This window comes from Phalangium opilio, unplaced genomic scaffold, assembly GCF_054372755.1.
Source record: "Phalangium opilio isolate 3A_F unplaced genomic scaffold, DU_Popi_V2 ptg000217l_1, whole genome shotgun sequence".
Taxonomy (NCBI): Eukaryota; Metazoa; Arthropoda; class Arachnida; order Opiliones; family Phalangiidae; genus Phalangium; species Phalangium opilio.
In genome coordinates this window covers 2,775,362-2,801,220 of record NW_028324218.1, presented here as the reverse complement: position 1 = coordinate 2,801,220, position 25,859 = coordinate 2,775,362, and the positions used below count along the sequence as shown (strand labels likewise).

Genomic DNA, 25,859 nt, shown 5'->3' with positions numbered 1-25,859 from the left:
CTAGCGCCCTCTGTAAACCAATCATGTTAATGAAAAAAGTCATAATTTTCACAGGGCAGCAGTCGGAAACAGTGTAGTCTTCCTTTACAATGTATTTTACGAATTTCTCGTATATAATTTACGAAAATAACTAACAAAATCACTAGATTTCATCAAAAGTAAGTTGAAATTTAAATTAATAACCTTTTCTTAAGATTTAAATGAAATTTGAGACCGTAATAAGTGGGAAACCATTGAAGTCCGTTGGGATTAACTAAGCCTTGGTTGTTTACTTCATAAGTTAAGCCTTAGCTAGTTGCTTTTAAACTTAAATTTGGGTAATTAAACATGGAAATAGGAGCCTGATTAAACATACGGTCGATTTTATGATAATAATATGTCGTATATACATCTATATCGTGTTATTAGCCGTTAAAATCATTAGATTTGTCTAGATTTTTAGTTTTATTTAGTAAAAAGGATTGTCACTTTTTAGTTTTCACCGAAAAGGTTTCTAAACTGAGTCCTAATTGGGTTTTCTTAACAGGGCACCTCATTATAATCATATTTTAAACCATGTACAACGGAATTGGATTAACCACACCTCGTGGCAGTGGTACTAATGGATATGTTCAAAGAAACTTATCATTTATTCGTAAGACAAAGGAAAAAATCAAATACAACACTGAGGAGGACTTAAAAAAGCTTGATGCAACTCTTAATAAGCAACCAAACGCTGAAATATTAGATCATGAGCGGAAACGGAAAGTTGAACTGAAATGTCTCACCATGCAAGACTTAATGGAGGAACAAGGGTAAGTTGAAACTTAAATGGTTTTTATTTACTTTAATAATTAATAGATAAATTAAATTTAGTGTAGAGTTAATTAATTAACTAATTAATTAAGATGTTGTTTTATTAATTATTTAATTTTTTTTAATTATATTTGTAGATATTCTGCAGAGGAAATTGAAAAAAAGGTTTCAACATATCGTCAAATATTGATGGAGCAAGTTGATGCAGCAACTGACGGAGTTGAAAAAGATGAAAATGGTCGACCAATGTAAGTTAATCAAACTTTAATTACTATTTTACTTTTTTTTTTAATTAATTTGGGGGGGGGGTTAAAAATTATAATTATATTATCAAAATTGATGAAATGTTATCAATATATATTGAAAATCATAACCCAAATATTCCCCTATTCTGTTTTATGACGATATTTGATAATTTATTCAACATATGTTGAATTTGAAACCTTTTTTTTAACAAAAAAACATAGTAGGAAGTAGACTAAGGCTATGAGCAAATGTTAATTTTGAGAAGGGGTGAAGTGGCTAATCAAATCAAAACGTGAAATTTTACATTTTGACCCATTACCCCAAACCGGTTGAACTTAGAGATTCGGACCCAATTACAAACTTGTAGAGCGTTAAATTCTCTTTAAAATGGTACTAAAATTATCGTGATAGCTATATTTTAAACCTAAAAAGAAAAAAATTGTTGCAAAACTTCCTTAGTTTTGAATATTATCACTTGGCTCGCCAGGAGTCGCAATCATAATAGGAAGTAGAAATACGCTACAAGCAAGAGTTAATTTCGAGATAGAGTGAAGTGGCTAATAAAATCAATACGTGAGGTTTCACATTTTAACCTTTTACCCCAAACCGGTTGGAAGTTAGAGATACGGACCCAATTACAAACTTGTAGAGCGTTAAATTCTCTTTAAAATGGTACTAAAATTATCGTGATAGCTATATTTTAAACCTAAGAAGAAGAAAAATTGTTGCAAAACTTCCTAAGTTTTGAATATTATCACTTGGCTCGCCAGGAGTCAAATCATAATAGGAAGTAGAAATACGCTACAAGCAAGAGTTAATTTCGGGATAGAGTGAAGTGGCTAATAAAATCAATACGTGAAGTTTTAAATTTTGACCTTTAACCCCGAACCGGTTCAACTTAGAGATTCGGATCCAATTACAAACTTGTAGAGCGTTAAATTCTCTATTAAATGGTACTAAATCTATCGTGATAGCATTATTTTAAACCTAAGAAAAACAAAAGTGTCAAAACTTCGCTACTTGTGAACATTACCATTTGGCTCGCCTGGAGTCAATTTTCCCCCTTCCTCTAACGGTAACGCAAAAGTCATAGCAGCTGTTCTATTATACTGTGACACCCCCCCCCCCCACCCCTGGCTTCCTGTTAACTGAAAGGCAACCCTGTCAAATCAGATTCGAGCCCATAGATGGCCATATCGTCGTATCTCTCTTTTGAAGTTTAAGTAGCCTCGAAAAATAGGCGGGAAAATATCGATTTTTCTTGACGTTTTCTGGTTTTAACCATTGAGGGGACTTAACGTCAATCTAACTTGAAAGTGGCTTAGATTGGGGTTGACACTTATGCCCTTACTCGAGTGTATTTGCCAAGATATTCTGGTTTTTTGACTCTAATCCGATTAAAACTCTTTACTGACTGCACTCTACACTTCTGTACTGTACTTGGGAAAGTTTCTCGAGCAGTTACCATATTGGGCGGGAAACGCAAAAATTGGGCTTCTTTTTAAGAAAAGTTGGCGGTTTATTGATTATTCTATTAAAATACATAGAATTTTGGGTTAAAACCTTGATTATTTCAACGATTAATTAAAAAAATGTTCAGGTTGATAACTTTGGGTGGCTAATTTTGACTTTTGAAAATTTTATCCTCGGCTATATTGGGCTATTTTATTTTTTAATCCATGGTTTTGGGCTATTTTTGAGAATTGTTTGGCTGTAAAACTAAATTTTTCTGGTATCCCTGTTTACTCCTACTCCTTATCTTTTTGAAGTCAGTTTGAGAACTGAAGTTGCATTACTTTTTGATTTGATAGACGCGATAAACGTTATTTGAAAACTTCCATAAATCATAGAACTTTAACTATCCTAATGGTTCTAACCTAAACCACGGAAATATTAGACCTTAATATTTTCAAAATCTATAACTGAGCTAGAAAATAGAAATTGAATGTTTGTTTAATTGATTTATTGATGTCTATGATCGAATTAGGGTTGAAAATATAATATTAAACCCTTGTAAGGTATTTTTTTTTTCTTGTTATAAATAACACGTTTTTCAATCGTAGTCACGCTATTCTAATGTAGTTGAAATCGAAATATGCAACAGTTGAGTTTTGTTTGTATTGATTTTATTCCCGCTTAGATTGTAGATAATACAAGCGCCTACTACTAGTTTTAATGAAAAATTTCCCGCCTAACTGTACTGTACTATCTCGTGTTTTAGTTCCACTACAAATTTCTTACTAAACTAATTCAATTGTAAGATGTAGTCTGTTAGTTGATCTTCGACTTCGGAGTTGTTACCAGTACCATGCAGTAGCTACTTTGCGATGTGCTGGACTGGACTGGTAACTTCGAAATCCCCTATCTTAACCCCTATTTCAAGCAGACGACACTGCGCCACGCCCCCAATTCAAAAAATTGTCTATTTATTTCGTATTATTAGACACTAACCATTTATGTAGGTGCAGGGATTATATGGAATTAAACCAGCTTGTTTTTGAGTGTTATGTTTATTGGATAGTATGGTATGGTAAAATTAGGTCAGCTGTCATTGATCTGTAGTTTATGTTACCATGGTAACCAACAATCATTGATTGCTGTTAAAAAAGTTATGGTGTTAAGTTTTTTGGAACTAATTTAACATCCCGTTATCGTTTCTTCAATTTTTAATATACTAATTTCTGTTTTGCCACCGAACAATAATTAAATAATTAATTAGAAAAAATAATCACGGTTAAAGTGTCAAACTTGAATAATGCACTATATTACTCTAATAACAAATTCACTGGCAACACTGTTAAGTGCATACAATTATAAAGTTAAGAAGGGGTAGGATATTTTTATAGTCCCCCTTTAGTTTGCATTATATCTTGGGCAATAGCACGTGCAATTGCGGTCAGTTATAACAATCCCACAAAGAATAAGTCGAGTCACGTGACTCGCAAACGCCGGTAACGATCCATTTATGCCAAACACAATGAAAATATCGACAAAAGCAAGCCTTTTTAAAAGAGCTTCGTGTTCTTGCGGCTTGCTTGCATTCTAGTTCATGCAAGACTGTCCGTACTGACGCGTGTTCATTTACCATGTTCAAATAAAACCGGCGGTGCAATTGCAATTGAACATTCAAACTGGAGCGTAATATAATACGCGAGTACACCGTTGCCACAGTTAAAATGAACTTAACCGGTGCGGCAAATATGCAATTAGCTAGGGAATTAGTTAATCAATCGCAGCAGCAACAGTCACCTCATGTGCAACAAGTGCAGGCAATTTTAAACGGCAATGGTGACTTAATTTTACCCTCTGCTGGTGGTAATAATGACAATGAGAAGAATAATAATGTTATAGTGCAATCTCCAATGTCACCCAATCAGAGTCAGGAACGCGATAATGGTCAAAGTTGTGTTGATGTACCAGCACCACCACCTTTGTTTAAGAATCAACAAAATGGGCTGCAACAACCTTCAATGGGTCCAGTTGAACAGCAGCCTAAAGAGAAACGTATGAATTTAACATACGGACTTTTGAGACCTAATTTTCATATCAGAACTGATGTTAAACCACCTGAAAGTTTGCTCAAGGAGTATAAGTCCTATATGGAATGGTATGATATGAATCGGTTTTTAATATGAATACTTAGTTAAGATTAGTTGAGGAGAAAGCAATTTAACTTTGGGATCGGATCTAGGGATTGGGAGGTCGCCCTCTTAATTTTGGGTTGTTTCATTGGCGCCAATAGGGAGCCCAGAGGTCGTATACTTCCTATAAAATCCTATATTTTCAAAACTGTCCTATAAAATCCAATATTTTTGGAAAAAATCGTCAAAAATTACTATAATTTTGAAATTTGCGCGAATTTTAAGCAACCCATCGGTTAAACCAGGACTTTAAAAAAGTATAATTAATATTTTAGTGTCCTATATAATCCTATATAATTCTGGAAAAACGTCCCATAAAATCCTTTACTTTGGCGAAACTCATCAAAATTACTATAATTATGAAATTTGCGCGAATTTTAGGCAATTTTAAAAAGAGAAAAATTAATATTTTAGTGTCCTATATAATTCTTGAAAAAATACATAATAATAATTATAAATATTTTCGAAATTCGGCTGGGGACCCTACATGAGTGTAGCCAACAGGGAGTTCAGCGGCCCTATATTATTACGCTATAATTTAGTTTGGGTGTAGTTTTCGAATATAGTTTAGCATCAAATTTATCATTCCGTCTGTTGTTGTATATAGATAGCGTTTGAATATTGCACAAGTTACAAATAACGAAATTGGCAACATTTGTATTTGCGTGTACAGAATTTTGACAAGTGGTTTAAGTCTCGCTAAGCTAATTTACATAGATTTTTGGTTTAATTAGACTGAGTTGTCAAAATAATCGCGTGTTGTTGACACTTTTATAAAAGTAGCCAATAATATATGATGATAGCATTAAAGGGGAAATTGGAATTGCTGTTTTTTTATATATTTTTTTTGCGGAAGTCGATCGGATAAGTCGGAAGTTGATGGGTGATACCATATCATTTGATAAGGGGGTGTCTGAAAGGTTATATTTGGAGTTATACAACGCTTTATAAGCAGTAGATTGGGAAACATGATTAGGCCTACTAATGTTAAATCAATCAATCAATCTAGAGTCCGAAAATCTATTTAACATCTATACTTCTATGACCACACTGATTTTGTTTGACCCCCCCATAAGGGACATGTACTGTACACCCTCTAACACAAGTTAAAGTTATGAGCATTGATTGGAAACAGTGTTTTACGGATGACCCCCTTATTGCATCATTCTCTTTCATTATTTCTTAGGTTAAATTTAATTAAGGGGGTCATCCGTAAAACACTGTGTCCAATTAATGTTCATAACTTCAACTTGTGTTAGAGGGTGTTCAGTACATGTCCCTTATGTGGGGGTCAAACAAAATCGGTGTGGTCATAGAAGTATAGATGTATTGAACATTTTCGGACTCGAGATTGATTGATTCATTGATTTACCATAGAACTTACCACACATGCATCCCACTGCATCATAGTACTGCAACAAACTATAATAACCCATGGAGCTCAATCTTTTTGAAACACACAAAAAAACCTCAAGATATTTAAATCCATAAATCACACAGTGACATGTTTGTCTTGAGATATCTATCAGTATTTACTTGGTACTTGTTAAGATCAAGAAGCGATATCTATAGTTTATTAGGGAGAAGGTATAAATTCGCGCCACATTTATGATGTAGCCTTATCTCCAGTCCAAACGTAGACGTGTCCGGGGCTAATCCCCGCCGCCTCTAAATTACAACAAGCAGCATCTCATTGGTTCTTGAAAACTCGTGCACGTCAGCGCGGCGACGCGAATGAGAAAAAAACTGCAGTCATATTTTCCGACTGAAGAGAGGAGGCGAATTAGCCCGGTGGCCTCCTTTTACGTCCCCCCTTGTATTTTGAAAAGGGGACTGGGACTATGACACGCCAATACTTAGGAGGCATCTTATAACTTCTCCCTAATAAGCTAGATATCACTTCTTGTTAAGATGATGTAACCTTTTGTTCGTTGGAACTAAATACACACAATCATAGATCGGCCTATGCTTTGCCATAGTTCAGACAAACACCGCGTGTCTGTTTGATTAGTCTATTTGGGTTAGCCATTGGTCAAGTACTTGCCCTCTCTTAGTCTGTAATTTTTTTATCTACTATTTTTACCCCACAAAAGCCAATCTTACAACACAAAGCTGCCTAGAGAGACAGAGAGAGACAGTATTTTTCCTCTATAGAGTAGTGGCGGCACCACATGTTAATTGCTCATAGAACGTAACGTAGCCAAAGGCAGGGAGGTGCCATTACTCTATACAGATAATAGCAGAATCTTTCTTGCTAGAGTTGGATTGGCAAAATCAATATTTGCTAGGAAATCCGACTCCCGAGTGTCAGAAGTGTCTCTTTTCGTATTGGTTGACACTGTGTAAGGAATGTATAGTTCTATTGTAAGGGAATAGAGGAATATGGACAAGTGATGTTGTCTCCTTGTGTTTCGATGGTTTTTATACCAAAATTGGTTGGCATTTAACTGAGGGTTGGATCTGATTGAGGCGTTGTTGAAGGGTAGGGGACAAGTGACGTGTGTCTTTTTTTCCTTTTTTTGGGGGGGGGGGGGAAGAGGGGCTATAAGCGTGTTTGATGTGTGACGTCATGGGTTTGGTACGTTTGATTATATAACAGTGAAGTGATTTTATTATTATTATTATTATATGACTTTTTGTGGTCTAATTTTTAAAGTTTTTAATTGAGCTATGATTTTTGTAGAGGGGATAGGTGTATTTGATGTATGACATAACCGTCATGGGCCTTGTATATTTAGTTACATAATTTGAAGGGATTTTGTTATTATTATTTGACTTATATTGGTCTTATTTTAAAGTTTTTAATTGAGCTATATTTTTTGTAGAGAAGGGATAAGTGTATTTGATGTGTGACGTCATTGGCCTTGTATATTCAGTTATATAATTTGAAGTGATTTTGTTATTATAATTTGACTTTTATTGGTCTTATTTTAAAGGTTTTAATTGAGCTATATTTTTTGTAGAGAAGGGATAGGTGTATTTGATGTATGACGTCATGGGGCTCGTAGATTTAATTATGTAATATGAATTAATTTGTCTACCGTTTTTGGTTTTAATTTTAAGCTTTTAATTTTTAAACTTAAATCATTTATTTTCTGAAAACCTTGGCTCGCAATAATTTTACAATTTCAATCGTAACTTGCTTAGTTTTTAACCGATTTGGTCGCCCGTGGTCTTATATTGTAGCCCAAACTCCCCTGTATATTTTATATATAAAATATAAATTAATTAATTAAACTTAAACTAAATAAAGATAATTAAAAACAAAAATATAACCAATATTCATAATCATAACATAACGCCATAGAAATTTCCCCGTCTTGATTCAGAGTCTCAGATTCAGTCCACTTCTGCATTTCAGTAAATACCCATGCTCTGAATGGCTATATTTTAACCACGCCCCTTTAGTTTAGGCCAATAGGAAGGCGAGAAAAGCCATCAGTAGCTTTGATAGATGGCGGATGCTGGGAATTCCTCCTGAGCTTCCAAGATGGCTTTTGATCCATCGACCTGCTTCTACCCTTCCACCCCCCATCTCTTCCCCCCATTTCTGGGGGTCCTAAACCCCAATAGAGGCAGCCTCTCCCTTTGAATTAGCTTCATAACGGTACCCCTCTGTGTTCAGACGAGGCTAATTTTCAGGGGGTTTTCAACCCCAGCTCAGTTACGTCGCATAAAAAAAATAAATAAATAAATACCAAAAATCGCTATTAAATTAGCTAAATAAAATATTTAAGAATTTTATTATATTTTGCGGATTTCAAAAATTGTGAAGTTTGTGTGAAAATGTGATCAATTGTGATGTGGTCCGTTTTTGTGAAGTGATTGATGCTCCTGGATTAAGATTCAATTTGGAGTTATACTGCACCGCACTGCACTGCACCGAGGTGGTTGAAGTTAAGCCTAACTTTGATTAAATTAAAATTAAACTTTTGGTTAAAAAAATTAATTTTACGAACTTTAACTTGCGTATTTGAAATTTAATGTTTATTAATTAAAATTAAATCGGGTTTAGAAAGAAAGGGTTTCAAACCCCCACCCTGATAAACTCTATTATTTAATCGAGATTAATTTAATTTAAACTAAATGTTAATTTAAATCAAAATAATACCGCAAAATTAATACAAATTAATAGATAAACTCTATAGGTATAGCTTTTCGAACAGCGATCAGAGCATCTATTGTGTCATTAACACGTTTATTCGTTTATATTAATTCGTTATTACATAATTGACATTAGTTTAAATGGTATTTAATGTTAATTTAAATCAATACCATAGAAAGTAACAAAACCATCTATTCAGCTTACAAATATCAAATAAACCCCATCTCCTAAATCGTCATTAACGCGCGCATTATTACTTAATCGACATTAATCTAATCACAATTTAATGCTAATTTAAATCAATACCAAAAAAAAAAAAACATTTACTCAGCTTCCAACTTTCAAATAAACCCTAAAAGTTTTTAGATCTCGGCCAAATCATCTTTATATTATCATTAACGCTCTCGTGGTATTCATTATTACATAATCGGCATTAATCTAATTACTATTTAATGCTAATTTAAATCAATACAAAGTAACTAAATAAAATAAACCAGAAAAACATTTATTCAGCTTATACAATTACAAATAAACCCTGGCTATCTATCTAGATTTTTAAACGCGGTCTCTGCACGTACATTGTAATTAACGCTTCAGAAACGTTATTACTTAATTGAGATCAAGTTATATCAATAACCAGGCTACCGTAATAACTAAATAAATAACCCCCAGAAAAAAAAATCAATTGTTTATCAGTTTACAATTTCAAATAAGCCCTAGCTAGCTAGCGATCTTTTTGAACGCTGTAATAGCACCTACATTGTAATTAACGCTACACAGACCATATTACTTAATCGAGATTAAATTTAATCAATACCCTACCGTAATAACTAAATAAATAACCCCCAGAAAAAATATTAAATTGTTTATCAGCTTACAATTTCAAATAAACCCTATAATCTTTCTAACGTCTGCAAAAAATTATGCACCTACATCGTAATTAACGGTCGAATTCAAACCGAGAATTTTATGAGTTTTATGATGAATCCCACACTGTTCAAACGTTTACGACAATTTTCATACACCTGTACCTGTTACCTGTAGTATATGAAAATTTTGATACCACTACAAGTACAACCAACCTTATCTAGGCTAGCTCTAGTTAGTTTATAAATGCTCTACCCTAGAGTGGTACAGCGAAATATTCAAGCTGTCATGTTGAACAAGACTAAGCCGATACGTATTGCCAAGATACAACGGTCAGTGGTGGCTTTTTAATTATAATTTATTTACTAATTAAGTTAAATTAATATTGATTTAATTTAAGCGTTCAATATGCTAGCTAATTATCATTATGATGAAAAGGGTTAGAGGTTATCTATTTATTTATTTATTTGTTGACCATAATTAAATTTAAATGAATAACTTGAATAACAGCAACAAAATGGCTGCTTACGATTGTATACCAATTTGTTGGTTAGTTTATTTTGTTGTGGTCAAGTGAGGTCAAGAATTGGGGCGTTCTAAATTAGAAGTATTATATTATATTATATATAAAGGGAATTTTAAGGTATTTAATTTAATGTTGATTATTAGGTAGTTTTAAAGGCAAGCAGAGTGTTACCAAAAAAAAAATACTTGAAATTAATTGTCTTCCATTAGGCTTAGTTTGATATTTTTAAATTTCAAATTTCTTATAACAAAAATTATCCGGAAATATTTATGCTATGGGATATTACATAATTTTTAATTGAATATAATATACAATTAAGTGATTCGAAAACGGACTTAGTGGTCAGGAAATTAATTAATCAAGTCTTCCAATTAAAAAAATAAATAAAAATATTGCCGAAATATTTATGAAATTAACTATATTAATTAACTTTGAATTAAATTCTCAATTAAATCATATGAAGTCTTCCAAAAAACAATTTTGAAAATATCTAAGAACTTAAAAGGACGGTCATCCTTGTGGTCAGCAAATTAATTGACCAAGTCTTCCAAATTCGACGAAAATATTTATTAAATTTAATTAAGCTATATCCCGTAATTAAACTGTGAATTAAATTATGAAATAAGTGATATGAAAACATTCCAACGCCAATTTTCCAATAATAATTGGGAATTAAAAAAAAAATACGATAAACTGCGTCAAGTAATGAAGGACCAAAACGAACACACATACAAACAATGAAATGTCTTCCATTTTAATTATTTACAAAAGTTAAAAAAATATCAAATATCAAATAACAAAAAACTCTTATGAATTTCGCTAAAATTTAAAAACGTATTTATAAAATCACATCTGTCTTCCAATATAACATAAGTGATAAAAGAAAAAACCTAAGTCTCCAGTCTTCCAGCTAAGTCTTAACGGTGCTAAATACAATTTATAAAAAACATTTTCAACACCACAAATACCTTAAAAATGTGGTGCATTTGAAAATAATGGCAATGTCCATTGAGGGTAAAGCTATCTTCGATAAGTTATGGAAAGGCGCCTTTAAACCATTCCAACTAGACCGGGCTTCCGCTACGGGTACTAGCGGAAGTACAGCAGCTACTTCCACTTCCGCCTCTATTTCCGGTAATGGTGGAAGGAATCAACTTAGACCACCCGGTGCGGTTAAACTTACCTACCTTACGGAAAGGAAGTCTACTGTTGGTCAACTTAAAAGTGTCGTTAGGTTAGAACTCCCTATCTGTCTTGCTAATTAATAATTTAATTAAGTTTAAATAATTAAACCAAAAAACCGATTTTTATTTGTGAGGATTTTTAAACCCCTTTTTTGTACTGAGTTGGCACTCTATGCTGTTTTCCCCATAGACTTAAATACAGTTAAAGCTACGAACTGCCATTATTACGTATTCGTTAAGCCTAGTTCAGACGAAGTAATAATTAGGGGAATTTAATGCTTAATTAATTTTGATTAAGTTTAAATATAATTATCTTGTTGCTGCTTTTCAACAGTTTCCCGTTAGAATTTACTCTATTTGGAGTAAATTGAGTACTTAACTGTAAATAAATGCTAAGCCTAAGCCTAAATCCAAAAAAAATCGACTTAAGCCTAATCTGTTTTTCTTTTATCCGGAAATGACTCTGCATAAATTGAAGCTTTAGAAACATTACGAATACGACCACGCTCTATAAATGTTCTAAGCCTTTTTATTTCCCTGTACTGTTTAGTGTTTTATAGCTAAGCCTAAGCCTAAATCGAAAAATGGTGTTAAGCCTAATCTGTTTTTCTTTTTATCCGGAAATGACTCTGCATAAATTGAAGCTTTAGAAACATTACGATTACGACCAGGCTCTATAAATGTTCTAAGCCTTTTAGTTTCCCTGTACTATTTAGTGTTTTATAGCTAAGCCTAAGCCTAAGCCTAAATCGAAAAATGGCGTTAAGCCTAATCTGTTTTTCTTTTGCCCCTTAAATGACTCAGCATAAATTGAAGCTTTAGAAACATTACGATTACGACCACGCTCTTAGTCTATAAATGTTCTAAGCCTTTTTATTTCCCTGTACTGTTTAGTGTTTTATAGCTAAGCCTAATCCTAATTCAACCCCCTTCCCCCCTCTGCAGGGTAAGCGGATTTAGGCTTAGCATAAATTTGTTTCTCTCTCTATTTGATAGTGTTAAAGAGAGTCACCAAGCTGCCGAGGCGAATCAGGAGAAGAATGCTAAGTTGAAAGAGGCTTTTGGTATTAACCCTTATTTTGTTGATGGCTCTTCATTCGATCCTGAGAGAAAGCAGAAAGAAACTCAAGCCGCGGCCGAAGCCGTAGCCGCGGCTCAAGCTGCAGCTGCCCAAGCCGCAGCCAATGCCGAAGCCGCTGCTGAAGCCGCGGCTTTGGCTCAGAAAAAGTTTAAGTAAGTTTTATTATTTTTTTTTTTTATTATTAATGTTTGTTTAATATTTTGGTTTTTGTATTTTACTATTATTTTGATTTTTGCTCTCATGATTTTAATGCTTTAGTAATTTAGCGTAAGTGTTTATGTTTATGCATGGTTTTTATTTCCTAAATTAAATTTATTATTGATAACAGGAATGAATACAGCTGCTAGGAATTATTGTGTAGATATCCATTTTCATTTAACGTATCTAGAGCGGATTTTGTGGGGGGAGCTAGCTAAACTAATTAACATGGGATATATAGGGGGAATAATAATTCCTAGTAGATGTATGTATTCCTGATCGGGCTCTAAGTTGGGTTTCTTATATTATGACGTTTTGTTTAATTAAGTAATGTTTACATTAATTTAATTTCAGTTTGGTTCGTGATTCGAGTTCATCTACCTCTGAGAAAGATGACAAAAAGAAGAAAAAGAAAAAGCGACAACGGTAAGTTCACGTGTTCATGTTCAAAATTTTAATTGAAAATTTTAAAGGTTTTTTTTTTTTGGTTTAAAAATTTTTAATTGGAGGCATATAAAGTTTTTGGTTAAAAAAATTAAAATTAAATTTTTTTTATATTGCAGTTCACGATCCTCTAGTGAAGAGAGACCTGTTAAGAAAAGCAAACGTCGAAATGAGTAAGTTTAAAATTTTTATTTTGTGCCATGTGTTTTTAAATGTGCATGTTTTTATATTGTGTGCTAAAAGATTTAAATATCAAGTCCTAAAAATTAGGCTAGCGTAATTAGCTGAATTTGTCTTAATTACCAATTAGCATGTTTTCTTTTTTATTATTATTATTTTTATTACTAGAGAAGTTTTCGATCAAAATTTGAAGTAAGAAACTTGTTAATTTGCTTAAGAGTTAATTTCTTGCAATAATTGCCAATTTCGTGTATTAATTTACGAGAAATATTATTGGGTAGTATTTATTTATGTTGCGTAAGGGTTAGATTCTTATTGGCTAGCGAAAATCTATGCCCATATAAGGCAAGGTCCTTATTGAATAGCAAAAATCTCTGCCAATCTAAGGCAAGGTCCTTATTGGCCAGCAAAAATCTCTGCCAATCTAAGGCAAGGTCCTTATTGGCCAGCGAAAATCTCTGCCAATCTAAGGCAAGGTCCTTATTGGCCAGCGAAAATCTCTGCCAATCTAAGGCAAGGTTCTTATTGGCTAGCCAAAATCTCTGCCACTCTAAGGCAAGGTTCTTATTGGCTAGCCAAAATATATGCCAATCTATGGCAAGGCTGGTCCTTATTGGCCATCGAAAATCTCTTCCAATCTAAGGCAAGGTTCCTACTGGTTAGCGACAATCTTTGCCATATAAAGCAAGGTTTTTATTGGCTACCGAAAATCTCTGCTAATCTAAGGCAAGGTTTTTATTGGCTAGCGAAAATCTCTGCCAATCTAAGGCAAGGTCTTTATTGGCTAGCGAAAATCTCTGCCAATCTAAGGCTAGATTCTTATTGGCCTGCGAAAATCTCTGCCAATCTAATGCGAGGTCCTTATTGGCTAGCGAAAATCTCTGCCTTCAAAGGCTAATTTCTCATTGGCTACGTTAAATAAATGTTTAATTTGATTATGGCAATCTAACAAGTTTCGGACTTAATTTCTTTTAAATGTATTATCAATATTATAATTAAACTTAATTAAAATCAAACAAGGAGAGGTAAGATATCTAGTGTATGAAAAATAACAAGGCATATGAAATTTATTTTTAACTTATTAAAAATTAACATTGGATTTTAAAGACGTGGTAAGTCAAAACAATAGATTAAAACTTTGAAACTATAGGAATACTGTTTTTATTAACAAATAAAAAATACAGGTATATAGTTTCTAAATTAATATTTTTAATTAATGCCGCCCTTATAACCAAATAATTAAAAAAATAGAAGGTAATAGTTTGAAATTTATTAACGTGTTTATTTCTGTCTTTGTTTCAATTTCTTTTAACAGCTTCTATAAAAATATTTAAATAATTAAAAATTAGCAATAAACATTTTTATAAAAACATTGTGAATTTGTGATTCAAATTGGGATTGAATTTATAGCGTTTTAATCGTCATTGTCTACAAATTTGAAAATGATTTTGATCATATTTTAATTTATTCAACATCGATTCGATTATATCATATTTTTGGAAATAATCTTGTGATTAATTTATGTAAAGTGGATTGCAAAATATGGGTATTTTTATACTGAAATTGATATATATTTATCTTTTCTTAGAATTTCAGTATTTTTAATTATAGTTAATTTAAATTTAATTGAAAGGGTTTGTCAGGTTTTATTTATCTATTTCGGGAAATACTGATTTCTTTTATTTTAATAATTTTTGTGTAGGTCATCTTCACCCGAACGTAAAAAGAAAAAAGGTCATAAGGTCAAATCGAAACGCAAGAACAAGCATAAGAAAAAGTAATTCTTTTTCCTTGTTTTTGGCCAAGGCTTAATTTATCTTTTTGAATAGGCCTATTTTCTATGCCGAGGCTTAAGTTAAATTTAACTACGTTAATCCTAATTTTCTATGCCGAGGCTTAAGTTAATTTGAATTTAACTACGTTAATCCTAATTTTCTACCCCAAGGCTTAAGTTAATTTTGGATTTAACCACGTTAGGCCTAAATCTCTACGCCAAGGCTTACGTATTTAACGGTTTTATATTAAATTTGTTCCAGGAATGACACTGACAAGAAAAAGAAACGTAAGCGTTCTGTAACCCCGAACTCATCAGATAGTTCAAGCGACTCTTCGAGTTCAGATAGTTCAGAAAGCTCGTCAGATAGTTCAGATTCGGATAGGGCGAGGTAAGAATTAACACCCATCTTGATAATAATTACTTAAATAAATAATTAAGCCTAATTAAATAATTTATTAACTAAGCCTACCTAATTAAATATTTTATTAACTAAGCCTACCTAATTAAATATTTTATTAACTAAGCCTACCCAATTAAATAATTTATTAACTAAGCCTACCGAATTAAATAATTTATTAACTAAGCCTACCTAATTAAAATAATTTATTAACTAAACCTACCTAATTAAAATAATTTATTAACTAAACCTACCTAATTAAAATAATTTATTAACTAAACCTACCTAATTAAATAATTTATTAACTAAGTCTACCTAATTAAAAAATAATTAAGTCTACCTAATTAAAAAAATAATTAAGTCTACCTAATTAAAAAAATAATTAAGTCTACCTAATTAAAAAAATAATTTACTAAGTCTACCTAATTAAAAAAATAATTTACTAAGTCTACCTAATTAAAAAAATAATTAACTAAGTCTACCTAATTAAAAATATAATTAACTTAGTCTAATTTAATTATTATTATAATTACAGCAGAAAGAAGAAAAAGTTGGCCAAGGCTAAAAAGGAAGCGAAGAAAAAGGCCCAAAAGGTAAAGAAATATTATAAATTGTACTAACAAGTGTTTAAAAACAAAAACAAAAAAAAATTCAAAAATCTTAAAAAAATAAGGACTGATTTTTGAAGATAATCTAAAAAAGAAAATAATTATTTAATTATTTTAACGAAAAGTACTCTTTTAACTATACTAACATTCATTTAATTGTGTTAAATACCATGCAACCTTTTTTTGTAACACTCTGCTTGCCGGTGAATTTAGTTTTTAATTTATGACACATTGATGAGTTTGGAAAAGGTAATTATTAAAAACCATTTCGGTTTCACAATATATATATCTTTATTTTTTTGGTCTGTTTCTGTCGAACATTATTCACTCAATTATTGGGGGTTATCCATCATTTGGAATGTGTTTCAATTGTTTTTGGATGATTATATTCATGGCGAGGCTTACCGGTGTTTTGGCGGGAAGTAGGCTTGGATTGGGAATCGTTGTTTCCCGCCAGAAACTAGGGTTAGCTGGGGAATCTTCGTTTCCCGCCGAAAAGCAGGCTTGGCTGGGGAATGGTTGTTTCCCGCCAAAAGGTAGGGTTAGCTGGAGATGTACGTTTCCCGCCTAAAAGCAGGCTTGGCTGGGAGATGTTTTTTCCCGATAATAAGTTGGGTTAGCTGGGAGATGTTTTTTCCCGATAAAAAGTTGGGTTAGCTGGGAGATGTTTTTTCCCGATAAAAAGTTGGGTTAGCTGGGAGATGGACGTTTCCCGCCAAAAACTAGGGTTAACTTAGAAACGGACGTTTCCCGCCAAAAACTAGGGTTAACTTAGAAACGGACGTTTCCCGCCAAAAACTAGGGTTAACTGAGAAACGGACGTTTCCCGCCAAAAACTAGGGTTAACTGAGAAACGGACGTTTCCCGCCAAAAACTAGGGTTAACTGAGAAACGGACGTTTCCCGCCAAAAACTAGGGTTAACTGAGAAACGGACGTTTCCCGCCAAAAACTAGGGTTAACTGAGAAACGGACGTTTCCCGCCAAAAACTAGGGTTAACTGAGAAACGGACGTTTCCCGCCAAAAACTAGGGTTAACTGGGAAACGGACTTTTCCCGCCAAAAACTAGAGTTAACTGTTTCCCGCCAAATAGTAGGGTTAGCTGTGAAAGTATAGTTTCCCGCGTAAAAGTAGGCTTAAATTAACTTTACAACATGGGTTTCAAACGTTTACCTTAAGCCTTTGGTCGAAACTTAAAAGAATTAGGCTTAAGAACAAATGTTTGATAAAATAATTGAAACACTTTCTCAAGGTATACACAAACAATGTTTTCAGTGCCTGTAGTGTTTTAGTGTTTCCCTCCTTTTCAAATAACATGACATAGAGGCCATGTGCGTTTAGGGTCAACCTTCAACATGAAATAAAAATAAATACCTATCTCTTAACAATCATATTTTAACAGCGACTAAAATTATAAAAAAAATATGATGAGATTGAAATTATTATGGATTTATGCCAATTATTATAAAATGGATAACAACGTACGTTAGGTGGCCTAATTACCTACCGCGGAAAGAGTTAAAAACAAATTACGAGAATCATTCATATACAAATTTATCAAAAATATCAATTTAAAAAGTTTGTAAATTCAAAATTGAAAATCAAATCAAATCAAAAGCCCTTCAACCAACAAAATTTTGAAAAATGTTTAACTTTTGGCCAAATTTTTATCTCAACTTTGCTAAACTCGCAGAACGGATCTCAAATTTAAACATGTGTAAGTAATTATGAATAGTCCCCTTTCATTTATGAAAAACCATAAAAAAAATTTGATAAAATTAAAAAAAAAATTACACAAATTTTTGGGTACAAAAAAATACTTATAAACATTTTTTATGCATGAATTTATATAATAAAAAATTAATATTTTTCAAAATGGCCGCTCCCATCTTTACAATACGATATAGAAATTCAGACAAAGGCCAAGGCTTAAGTACTATAAGTACTACTTCATTTATCCCTTGGTCAAGATTAGTTTTGAATTTTAAGTATTTTGTAAAGTTTGGAATGGTTAAATTTATAATTAAATTTACAGTGCTTAGATTAAAATAATTAGGGTTTATAATCATCTAATTAATATTTAATTAGCACCGATGCTTCTTCATATTTAATTAATTAAATAATTAAAAGCATTGCACTCTTGCTGTAAATAAAATAATTATTATCGTGATACATTTAAATTTAATTAGGTAGTTAGTTTTGGCACGTTAGGGTATTTAAAAATAATTATAAATTATATATATATTTATGCGAATTGTTTACAGTAAGGGATGAAATATTAATTCTTAACACTTATTTTTGTTTTCGTTTTTAATTAATTTCCATTTAGAAAAAACTCCCCGAACGTTATCGTACCGATGAAACATCAGATGACGAGTCTGATCACCCGCGACGTAAAGTTAAAAAATCTAAATCGCCATCGAAGCATTTGAAAAATGGAAAGAAACATAGCCCATCACCAAAACGAAAGTCTGAGTCACCACCCAGAAGACGTAAACCATCACCGCCCCCTACTGGAAGACGAGCTAGGAAAGATTCAGTTTCATCTGCGTCATCAAGTGGCAGCCGTGAAAGGTAAATACCTGCGAGCTTTCATGGGGTTATTATATGTGATCAGTTTCATGACGAGTGTGTTCTTGGAGTGAACATAGTCGTGTGGGTACTCAAAATAAAGCGCGTCATACGTAGAATTCTTTGTTTATATTTGTTTAACGTTATTGGTTACCAGAAAATCCGTGATCAATTTATATTGTGATAAGTTATGTTCATAAGTATTTCGCAAATTAAGCCTATTTTAACGTAGAACACGATTATCAATTCTTGAGTTTATTTTGTCGCGAGCTTTCATGGGTTTATTATTATCTGTTAAACACCCGTGATCAGTTTCGTGATGAGTTTGTGTTCATATTGTGAACATAGTCGTGTGGGTACTCAAATTAAAGCTATTTTAACGTAGAACACGATTATCCATTTTTGAGTTTATCTTGTCGCGAGCTTTCATGGGGTTTTAATATGTTAAACACCCGTGATCAGTTTCATGACGAGTATGTGTTCATGAAGTGAACATAATAGTGTGGGTACTCAAATTATAGCTATTTTAACGTAGAACACGATACCCCGTAACATTCTAACGTAATATTAAACCAAACCCAAATTTGACAATTTTACTACTTTTCTTAAACGGCACATGACCAACTTAATGTAATACATTAAAGTATATCCTGTATATTCCAGCGCTTGTAAGTTACCTAATAATAAATAGCTTAATAATTAATCCTTAGAACTTAACCCAAAAATCAAATCCACACTTTAAAACCAACACAAAGCATAATATGACCAAGCCCCAAATATTATCACGAATCACGCATGTTCAAATCGTAATATCATAATTTAAACAGACGAAAGAAATCATCCAAGGACGAGAAACGATCAAGTAAGGTCGTTTCACCACCGGAAGTTAAAAAGAAGAAGAAAATTCGCGCGAGGTCAAGTGAAACGTCATCAAGTCGATCACGATCCAAAAGTCCGAAAAAGGTCAAGAAATCCAAGAAAGGGAATTCAGACGACTCTTCGGACGAAGAGGCTCTTTACAGAAAGGCTTTACTCAAAAAGAAGGACGCGGTGAACAAAATTGTAGTAACTGCGCCTCAGCCCCGTGTTCAAAGTCCACCTCCACCTGCTCCCCCTAAAGCAAAGGCGGCACCTCCACCCCCAGGTTCACCCTCAAAATCCAAATCGAGATCCAGGTCGCCGATCAACAAGAAATGGAAGAAGTTAGAGAGTCCGAAAATGCAAAAAATTTCGCCCAAGAGAAGAAGTACTCGGTCCAAATCCAAATCCAAGTCGCCAATAAGAACCAGGTAATTATAGTATTATTTATTTATTTTTTGGGTCGCCATTTTGAAAGATGGCGTGTTAATTCGCCCCAAAGGTCAATTCTCGCGTCGTTCTCGAACTAGCTCTTAGTCAGTCTCTAGCATTACGAAGTATAGGCACTTAATTCTTTTTGGGTGGCCATTTTGAAAGATGGCGTGTTAATTCGCCCCAAAGGTCATAAACCCCGTCTATGGGATATAGATACCAACAGGGATAGATTTAATTTTAGAAGTAGGAATGGAGAACAGAGTAAAGTCCCGAACCCCCTTTTAACGGGACGGAGGGGGGGGGGTATGAAAGAAGAGACGGGTGGGTCATAGCGACAGAGGTAAAATGGAATTACGTATTTTACGCCGTCCCCATCAGCAACGTCATCAAAACGTAGGGTTTAAGTGAGCAGCCAATAGGATAATTTAAACTTTTCGTTACGTGTTGGAGGGAGGGAGGGGCTCTATACTGGGTGGTCTATGAGTCGGACTACTGAAGTAAATACTAACCGTAAATACTCCATTCCTACTTTTAAAATTAAATCTATCCCCGATACCAACCAGTACACAAAATTTTAGCAGAAGTATATAATACTTCTCTTTGAGAGAAGTGTACCACCATAAAACGGGATAGGGTAATTGTAACATGATTCTTCCATGCAACATCATTTTACATTTTGAGTGTACAAGGCTACTAAACCGAATTATGCATGCACATACGCGATGTTAAATAGTTCCCCCTCATCATTACTCTATTTTTGTTTGGTTGCAATAATTAGTATCTGAATTATTACTGGTATTATCAAGGCCTCGCGAATTTAATTTATGGGATTTTCTTTCATTTGTTTCGGCGCTTAGAAGCCGTAGCGTGTCGAGAAGTCGAAGTCGAAGCCGTAGCCGATCTGTAACCCCGCGTAGGCGACGTTCTGCCTCTAGAAGTCGCAGTCGTAGCCGAAGTCGAAGTCATAGCCGGAGTCGATCCAAATCATCCAGAAGTAGCCGCTCCAGTCGAAGCCGATCAAGGAGCAAAAGTCGTGGATCTAGGTAAGTAATCATTTGAGATTTTTTTAATTGCTAGTGAGCATGCGTGCTTCAAATTTATAAGAATTTTAACGCGAAATATTTTAATTTAGTTCCTCTGAATTTTCAAAATAAAACGCAATTTGTTATATATTTTTCTTTATTTGAGATTTTTCTATAATATAGTTTAAGCCAAAATAGTTAGTATTATATATGAGCATGAATTTTTAGTCCCATATTTTCCTATAAAAACACGTAATGTTTTCTCCTATATTTTCCTATAAAACACGTGATTTTTTTCTCCTATAAAATCCTATTGTTCCTATAAGGAATTTAAATTAAATTTAAAAATGAACATGGGATATATGGGGCGCAATTATTCCTTGTAGCTGCTGTATGCATTCCTGCCCCGTAGTATTATACTTCTTAGAAGGTTGAACCCTAGTTATAATACAGAAGTTAATTTATATCATTGTAGAAGTCCATCAATCCCGCGTCGCAGAGGTTCACCTAGTTTCTTGGATAAACGTCGCATAACTAGGTGAGTTCGTTTGAGGTATTGCGCTACGGTTATGGGTCATTAATAATTAACCAAATTAATTAATTAATTAATTACCAAAAGTTAAAGTTTCTCGAAAACATTAAGTTAATTAAGGTGGGGCGCTTTTTTAAATTATTAACTCTAAAAATATCAAAATTATTTTAAACCTTTTAACATTACTTACCTACTTGCTTTTTCTTTATAAATACAAACAAATATTTTATATTTTTCAAAGTGCAATTGCTCTAAAATCTTTTCAACTTTTTAAAAAATATCATGTGTATCGCAAAACTCACAATCTAAAGTATATCCATCTTTTTTTGCATTTTTATTCATTTAATTAATTTTAATTATTATTTATTATTTTAATTGCAATTGAACACGTGCAGCTTTTATTTACAATATTTTTTCTTTTGTTTCTGTTGTTTCCCGCCTTTTTCTTTTGTCTTTGTGTGATTTTTCTACGTTAGGCCCAAACGTTCTTTAAATTCATTTTCAAGAAATCGTAAACGCTGGTGACCTGACCAAGGCCCGAAATACACTGACACTGAATTGAACTGAACTGAAAAAAAAAATAAAATATTTTTAAAATGAATATTTAAATTACACATTATAAACTTTAAAATTTTTCACTTTAATGTTGTTTTGTGTGATCTCCACTTTATTTTGAAAGAAAAAAAACAAAATATTAAACATTGTATCGGATTGTACACAAGTTTTTTATGATTTTTCTTAAGCCTAACGTAACTTTGCTAAGCCTACTTTTTAAACAAAACGTTATTCTTTAAAACAATTTGAATTACGACGACACCGCTATTTTCGTTTTGTTTGGGCATGAGTTGTTTTGCACTCACTTAATTGAACAACCTTTTGTTGTAAGTTGAACTAGTACAACCATAAGTTTATAAGGTATGTATGTTCCGTTCCATAAGTTTGTTGAATTAATCTCTGGTCATGACAAACTGAAAGGCTTGTAATGAATTTGAAGTGAGTGAGTGAGGTCATAGATTCGAGAGGAGGTAAAGCGGCGAGGGAGGCCTGGTGAGTGAGTGAGGTGGCGCTGCTGTCAAAGGGGGGCTTAGTAATGCAGACTAAATAGGAGTGCCTAGATGGAATAGGTCCTAGCTGCAAAATTAATTAACCACCTGCACCGAGTGTACTTAGGACTTCAATTCAATTGACTCGATCCCCCTCGTTCTCCTTCTGGAACTAGTTATCTCGAGCTGCTCTAAGTCTCTCAGTAGCATTACAACAAAGTATAGGTAGTGCATGTCATACTTATGGAGCGAACATATCACTTATAAACTTATGGTACAACCTAAACAACAATCGAACGAACCAGCGAACAACAAAACATGTTGTTTATAAATCGTGTATATGTATATATATATAGTTATCACAACAACAATAGAATGAATCACAATCGTTATAATAACTACAACAATTACAACAACAACTACAATCGGAATAATAACAACAACAACCCGGGTTGGAGAAACTACAATAACAACAATCACAACAACAATTTCCGACCTTACAACAATTATAACTACAACAACAATTATAACAACCGTCCATACTACAATAATTATCGAAATAATTTCAATCATAATTTTAATAACAATAACTACAGAAGATACAACAACAATAATAATAATAATTATCGCGATAATTATTACGATCGATATCGTGATGATCGGGATTATCGCGGACGCGATCGAGATCGTGATCGAGGTAAAGATAGGGATAGAGATAGATCAGAAAGTAAATCAGATAAGTCGAAAGATAAGAAAATTAAGCGGAAAGATAAAAATAAGAGCGAAGATAAGGTTAAAGATGAAGATAGGGATAATGATCAGGTACCACAAATCGATACTTGCAAGGAACCGCCTAAAAATGAGTTGGAATAAATGATAAATTTTGTAAAGGAATATTTAGGTGTAGTAACTGTCAAACCAAACTCTCGTAACTTTGTTAATTGTGGTCCAATTTTGGCTCATTTTGAAGCTCAAGTTAATTACTTTCCTAAAATCCAAATTATCCTCAGCCCTTACCGGGAACGTATAGATGTGACACTGAGAATTATTGTCTTATGGATCACGAGATTACTGTTAAGTGTATCGCATATTTTTATCCTGATCTATACTCACTTGGAGACGATTCCCAGTGTCACCTCTATATTACACACATAGGAGATTATTCCTAGTGTCGCCTCTATATTATACACGAGGAAATTATCCCTAGTGTCGCCTTTATATTATACACGAGGAAATTATTCCTAGTGTCGCCTCTATAGTATCCAATTTTACGTTTAACCCAAGCAACGTACAATCGAACACATTTTAAATTAGAGTAATATTTTTAGGTAAATATTTTATTTATTTTTTAATTCTTTAAATTTATTTTCTAAGCACTTATTTTCTGTTTCATATTATTATTATTTATTATTATTATTTTCAGTCTTCTTTTGTTGTTTTATGATTTTCTATCTCGCACCCAAACACCTCACATCTCTATCCGAAAAGGTATGAAGCACCATTTTTATTATTTATTTATTCTGTTTATTTATTTATTTATTTATTTATTTAATTGGCACTGGTTTTAAAATTAAATATGAATTGTTAAATATTTCAATAAATGTTTAAACACTTCACACTTTAATTAAAAACCATCTATATTTATCGTAAGTCTATTCAATCCACCTTACAATTAAGTACACCACCGCACGTCATAAGTAAGCAACCAGCCAACCAGTCAGCCATAAAAGGTCTGAGCAATACTTTGTCACCATTAAAAGCTCAAAAGTAAAAAACCCGAAAATGCTTGCATTCTGTTACAAGTTTGAATTAAGTTTCCCAATTTATTTAAATTGACAACAAAATATTCTACAATATATTATTTTAATTAACCCCAAATTTTAATTTAATTTATTTTATTTTAATTTAACTAATTAAATTTTTAACCTTTAACTGTGTTTGCAAGCAAATACCCTTGGACGAAGCGGATAAAAGGTGGATATTTTATTTTAAAACAAAAGTATAGTCTGTATATCAAAAAATGGGTCCTACATTTTTTTAAAAATTTTCGAGAATTTCTTAAAATTATTTCATTAAAATTCTTCTCCGCTAACATACAAAATTAATCTAAACAATTTTTACCAAGCCAAGAAATTCTACTATAAGAAATTGGTTTATATTAATTGTATTTAATTTAAATACGACTAATTATGTATTTTGATTTAATTTCAGTGCTCGTAAACGCCCCGTACCTTATCGCAGACCAACCCCACCGACCCCAAGTAGCGGCACTTCTTCCGCTAGTTCTGATTGGTCAAATTACTACAGCCCCAAACGACTGAGTTCGTCTTCCCGTTCACGTTCACCTACGCACTCACGTACACGTTCACGATCGCGTTCTATCACGAGATCCAGATCCAAGTCAAGGTCGAGATCGAGATCGAGGTCCAGATCGCATTCAAGGTCAACCACGCCCCCTAGTCCCGTGTCCGTAAGTCCAACGCCGTTAACCCCGCCCTGTAGATGGCGCTCTCGTACTAGTCGTTCTATATCGTGGAGTCCCTTACTTAGAAGAAGGAGAAGTCAAAGTTTGGAGAGTTTGCGTAGATAAGATTGTTTGTTATATGTAACTAACTAACTAATAGCGTTTTCCTTTGGGTCCTCGCGGAGCGCTCCCATGGAGGAATAAAACTAGGAGATCCTATTCTTCAAAAACAGTCTTTAACGAAGCTGGAAACTACTACTACCATTTTTATTGCTCCTTGGGAGCGCTCCGCGAGGACCCAAAGGAAAACGCTATAACCAAGGCTTAAGCTTAAGTTTCCCCCCAATTATCATGTCACGTGTCCAACATACAGAAACGAATCCCATTAATTTACTAACAGATGTTAATCATATTAACGCCGTCATTCTCGTGTAGCAGAATTTTAGCTTGCACGTGGTCTAAGATGTTTTAAATTTCGCGGGAAAATCTATTGAGACTGCGCAGTATGCATTTAGGCCCATAGTTCAAATCAAGCTCAGATTATAGAGAACGCATGCAACAAGTGATTAACTTTTATTTTAAATTTTAATTACGATAAATGCGTTGATTGTAGAAATTTAACCTTATTTATTTATTTATTTATTTATTATTAATTTATACTAATTTATTATTGATGTAAATAACCTTGAACTTGAAGATACTAATCTTCGATCGTAAATAATACTAACCCTTATACGTAAAATACTCATTTTAAATTAAATTTTTAACCTTTAACCTTTAGAATTAACAAACACATTGTTGCTATTTACTAAATAATAGCCAGCGCTAAGCTTAGAAAAATATGGTGTTAAATAATTTTTTATTAACAAAATGGCGCCAAACCACA

General features: G+C 33.0%; 1 protein-coding gene across 2 annotated transcripts; it reads left to right on the top strand.

Moving 5' to 3' along the window:
- The first annotated feature begins 20 nt into the window (after positions 1–20).
- On the top strand, positions 21–25,124 carry Srrm234 (Serine-arginine repetitive matrix 2/3/4). 2 transcript variants are annotated; one of them, XM_089856547.1, is made up of 14 exons: positions 21–158; positions 527–794; positions 933–1,043; positions 12,361–12,597; positions 12,998–13,069; positions 13,207–13,260; positions 14,970–15,044; positions 15,304–15,432; positions 15,977–16,034; positions 18,378–18,622; positions 19,447–19,908; positions 20,770–20,955; positions 21,410–21,472; positions 24,721–25,124. In XM_089856547.1, exons 2-14 carry the CDS (start codon positions 556–558, stop codon positions 25,097–25,099), a joined length of 2,310 nt encoding a protein of 769 aa, XP_089712673.1. In that variant the 5' UTR covers positions 21–158; positions 527–555; the 3' UTR covers positions 25,100–25,124. The 2 variants fall into 2 exon arrangements, with proteins under 2 accessions (XP_089712673.1, XP_089712674.1); XM_089856548.1 differs by lacking the exon at positions 24,721–25,124 and adding an exon at positions 21,943–22,187.
- The last annotated feature ends 735 nt before the right edge of the window (positions 25,125–25,859 follow it).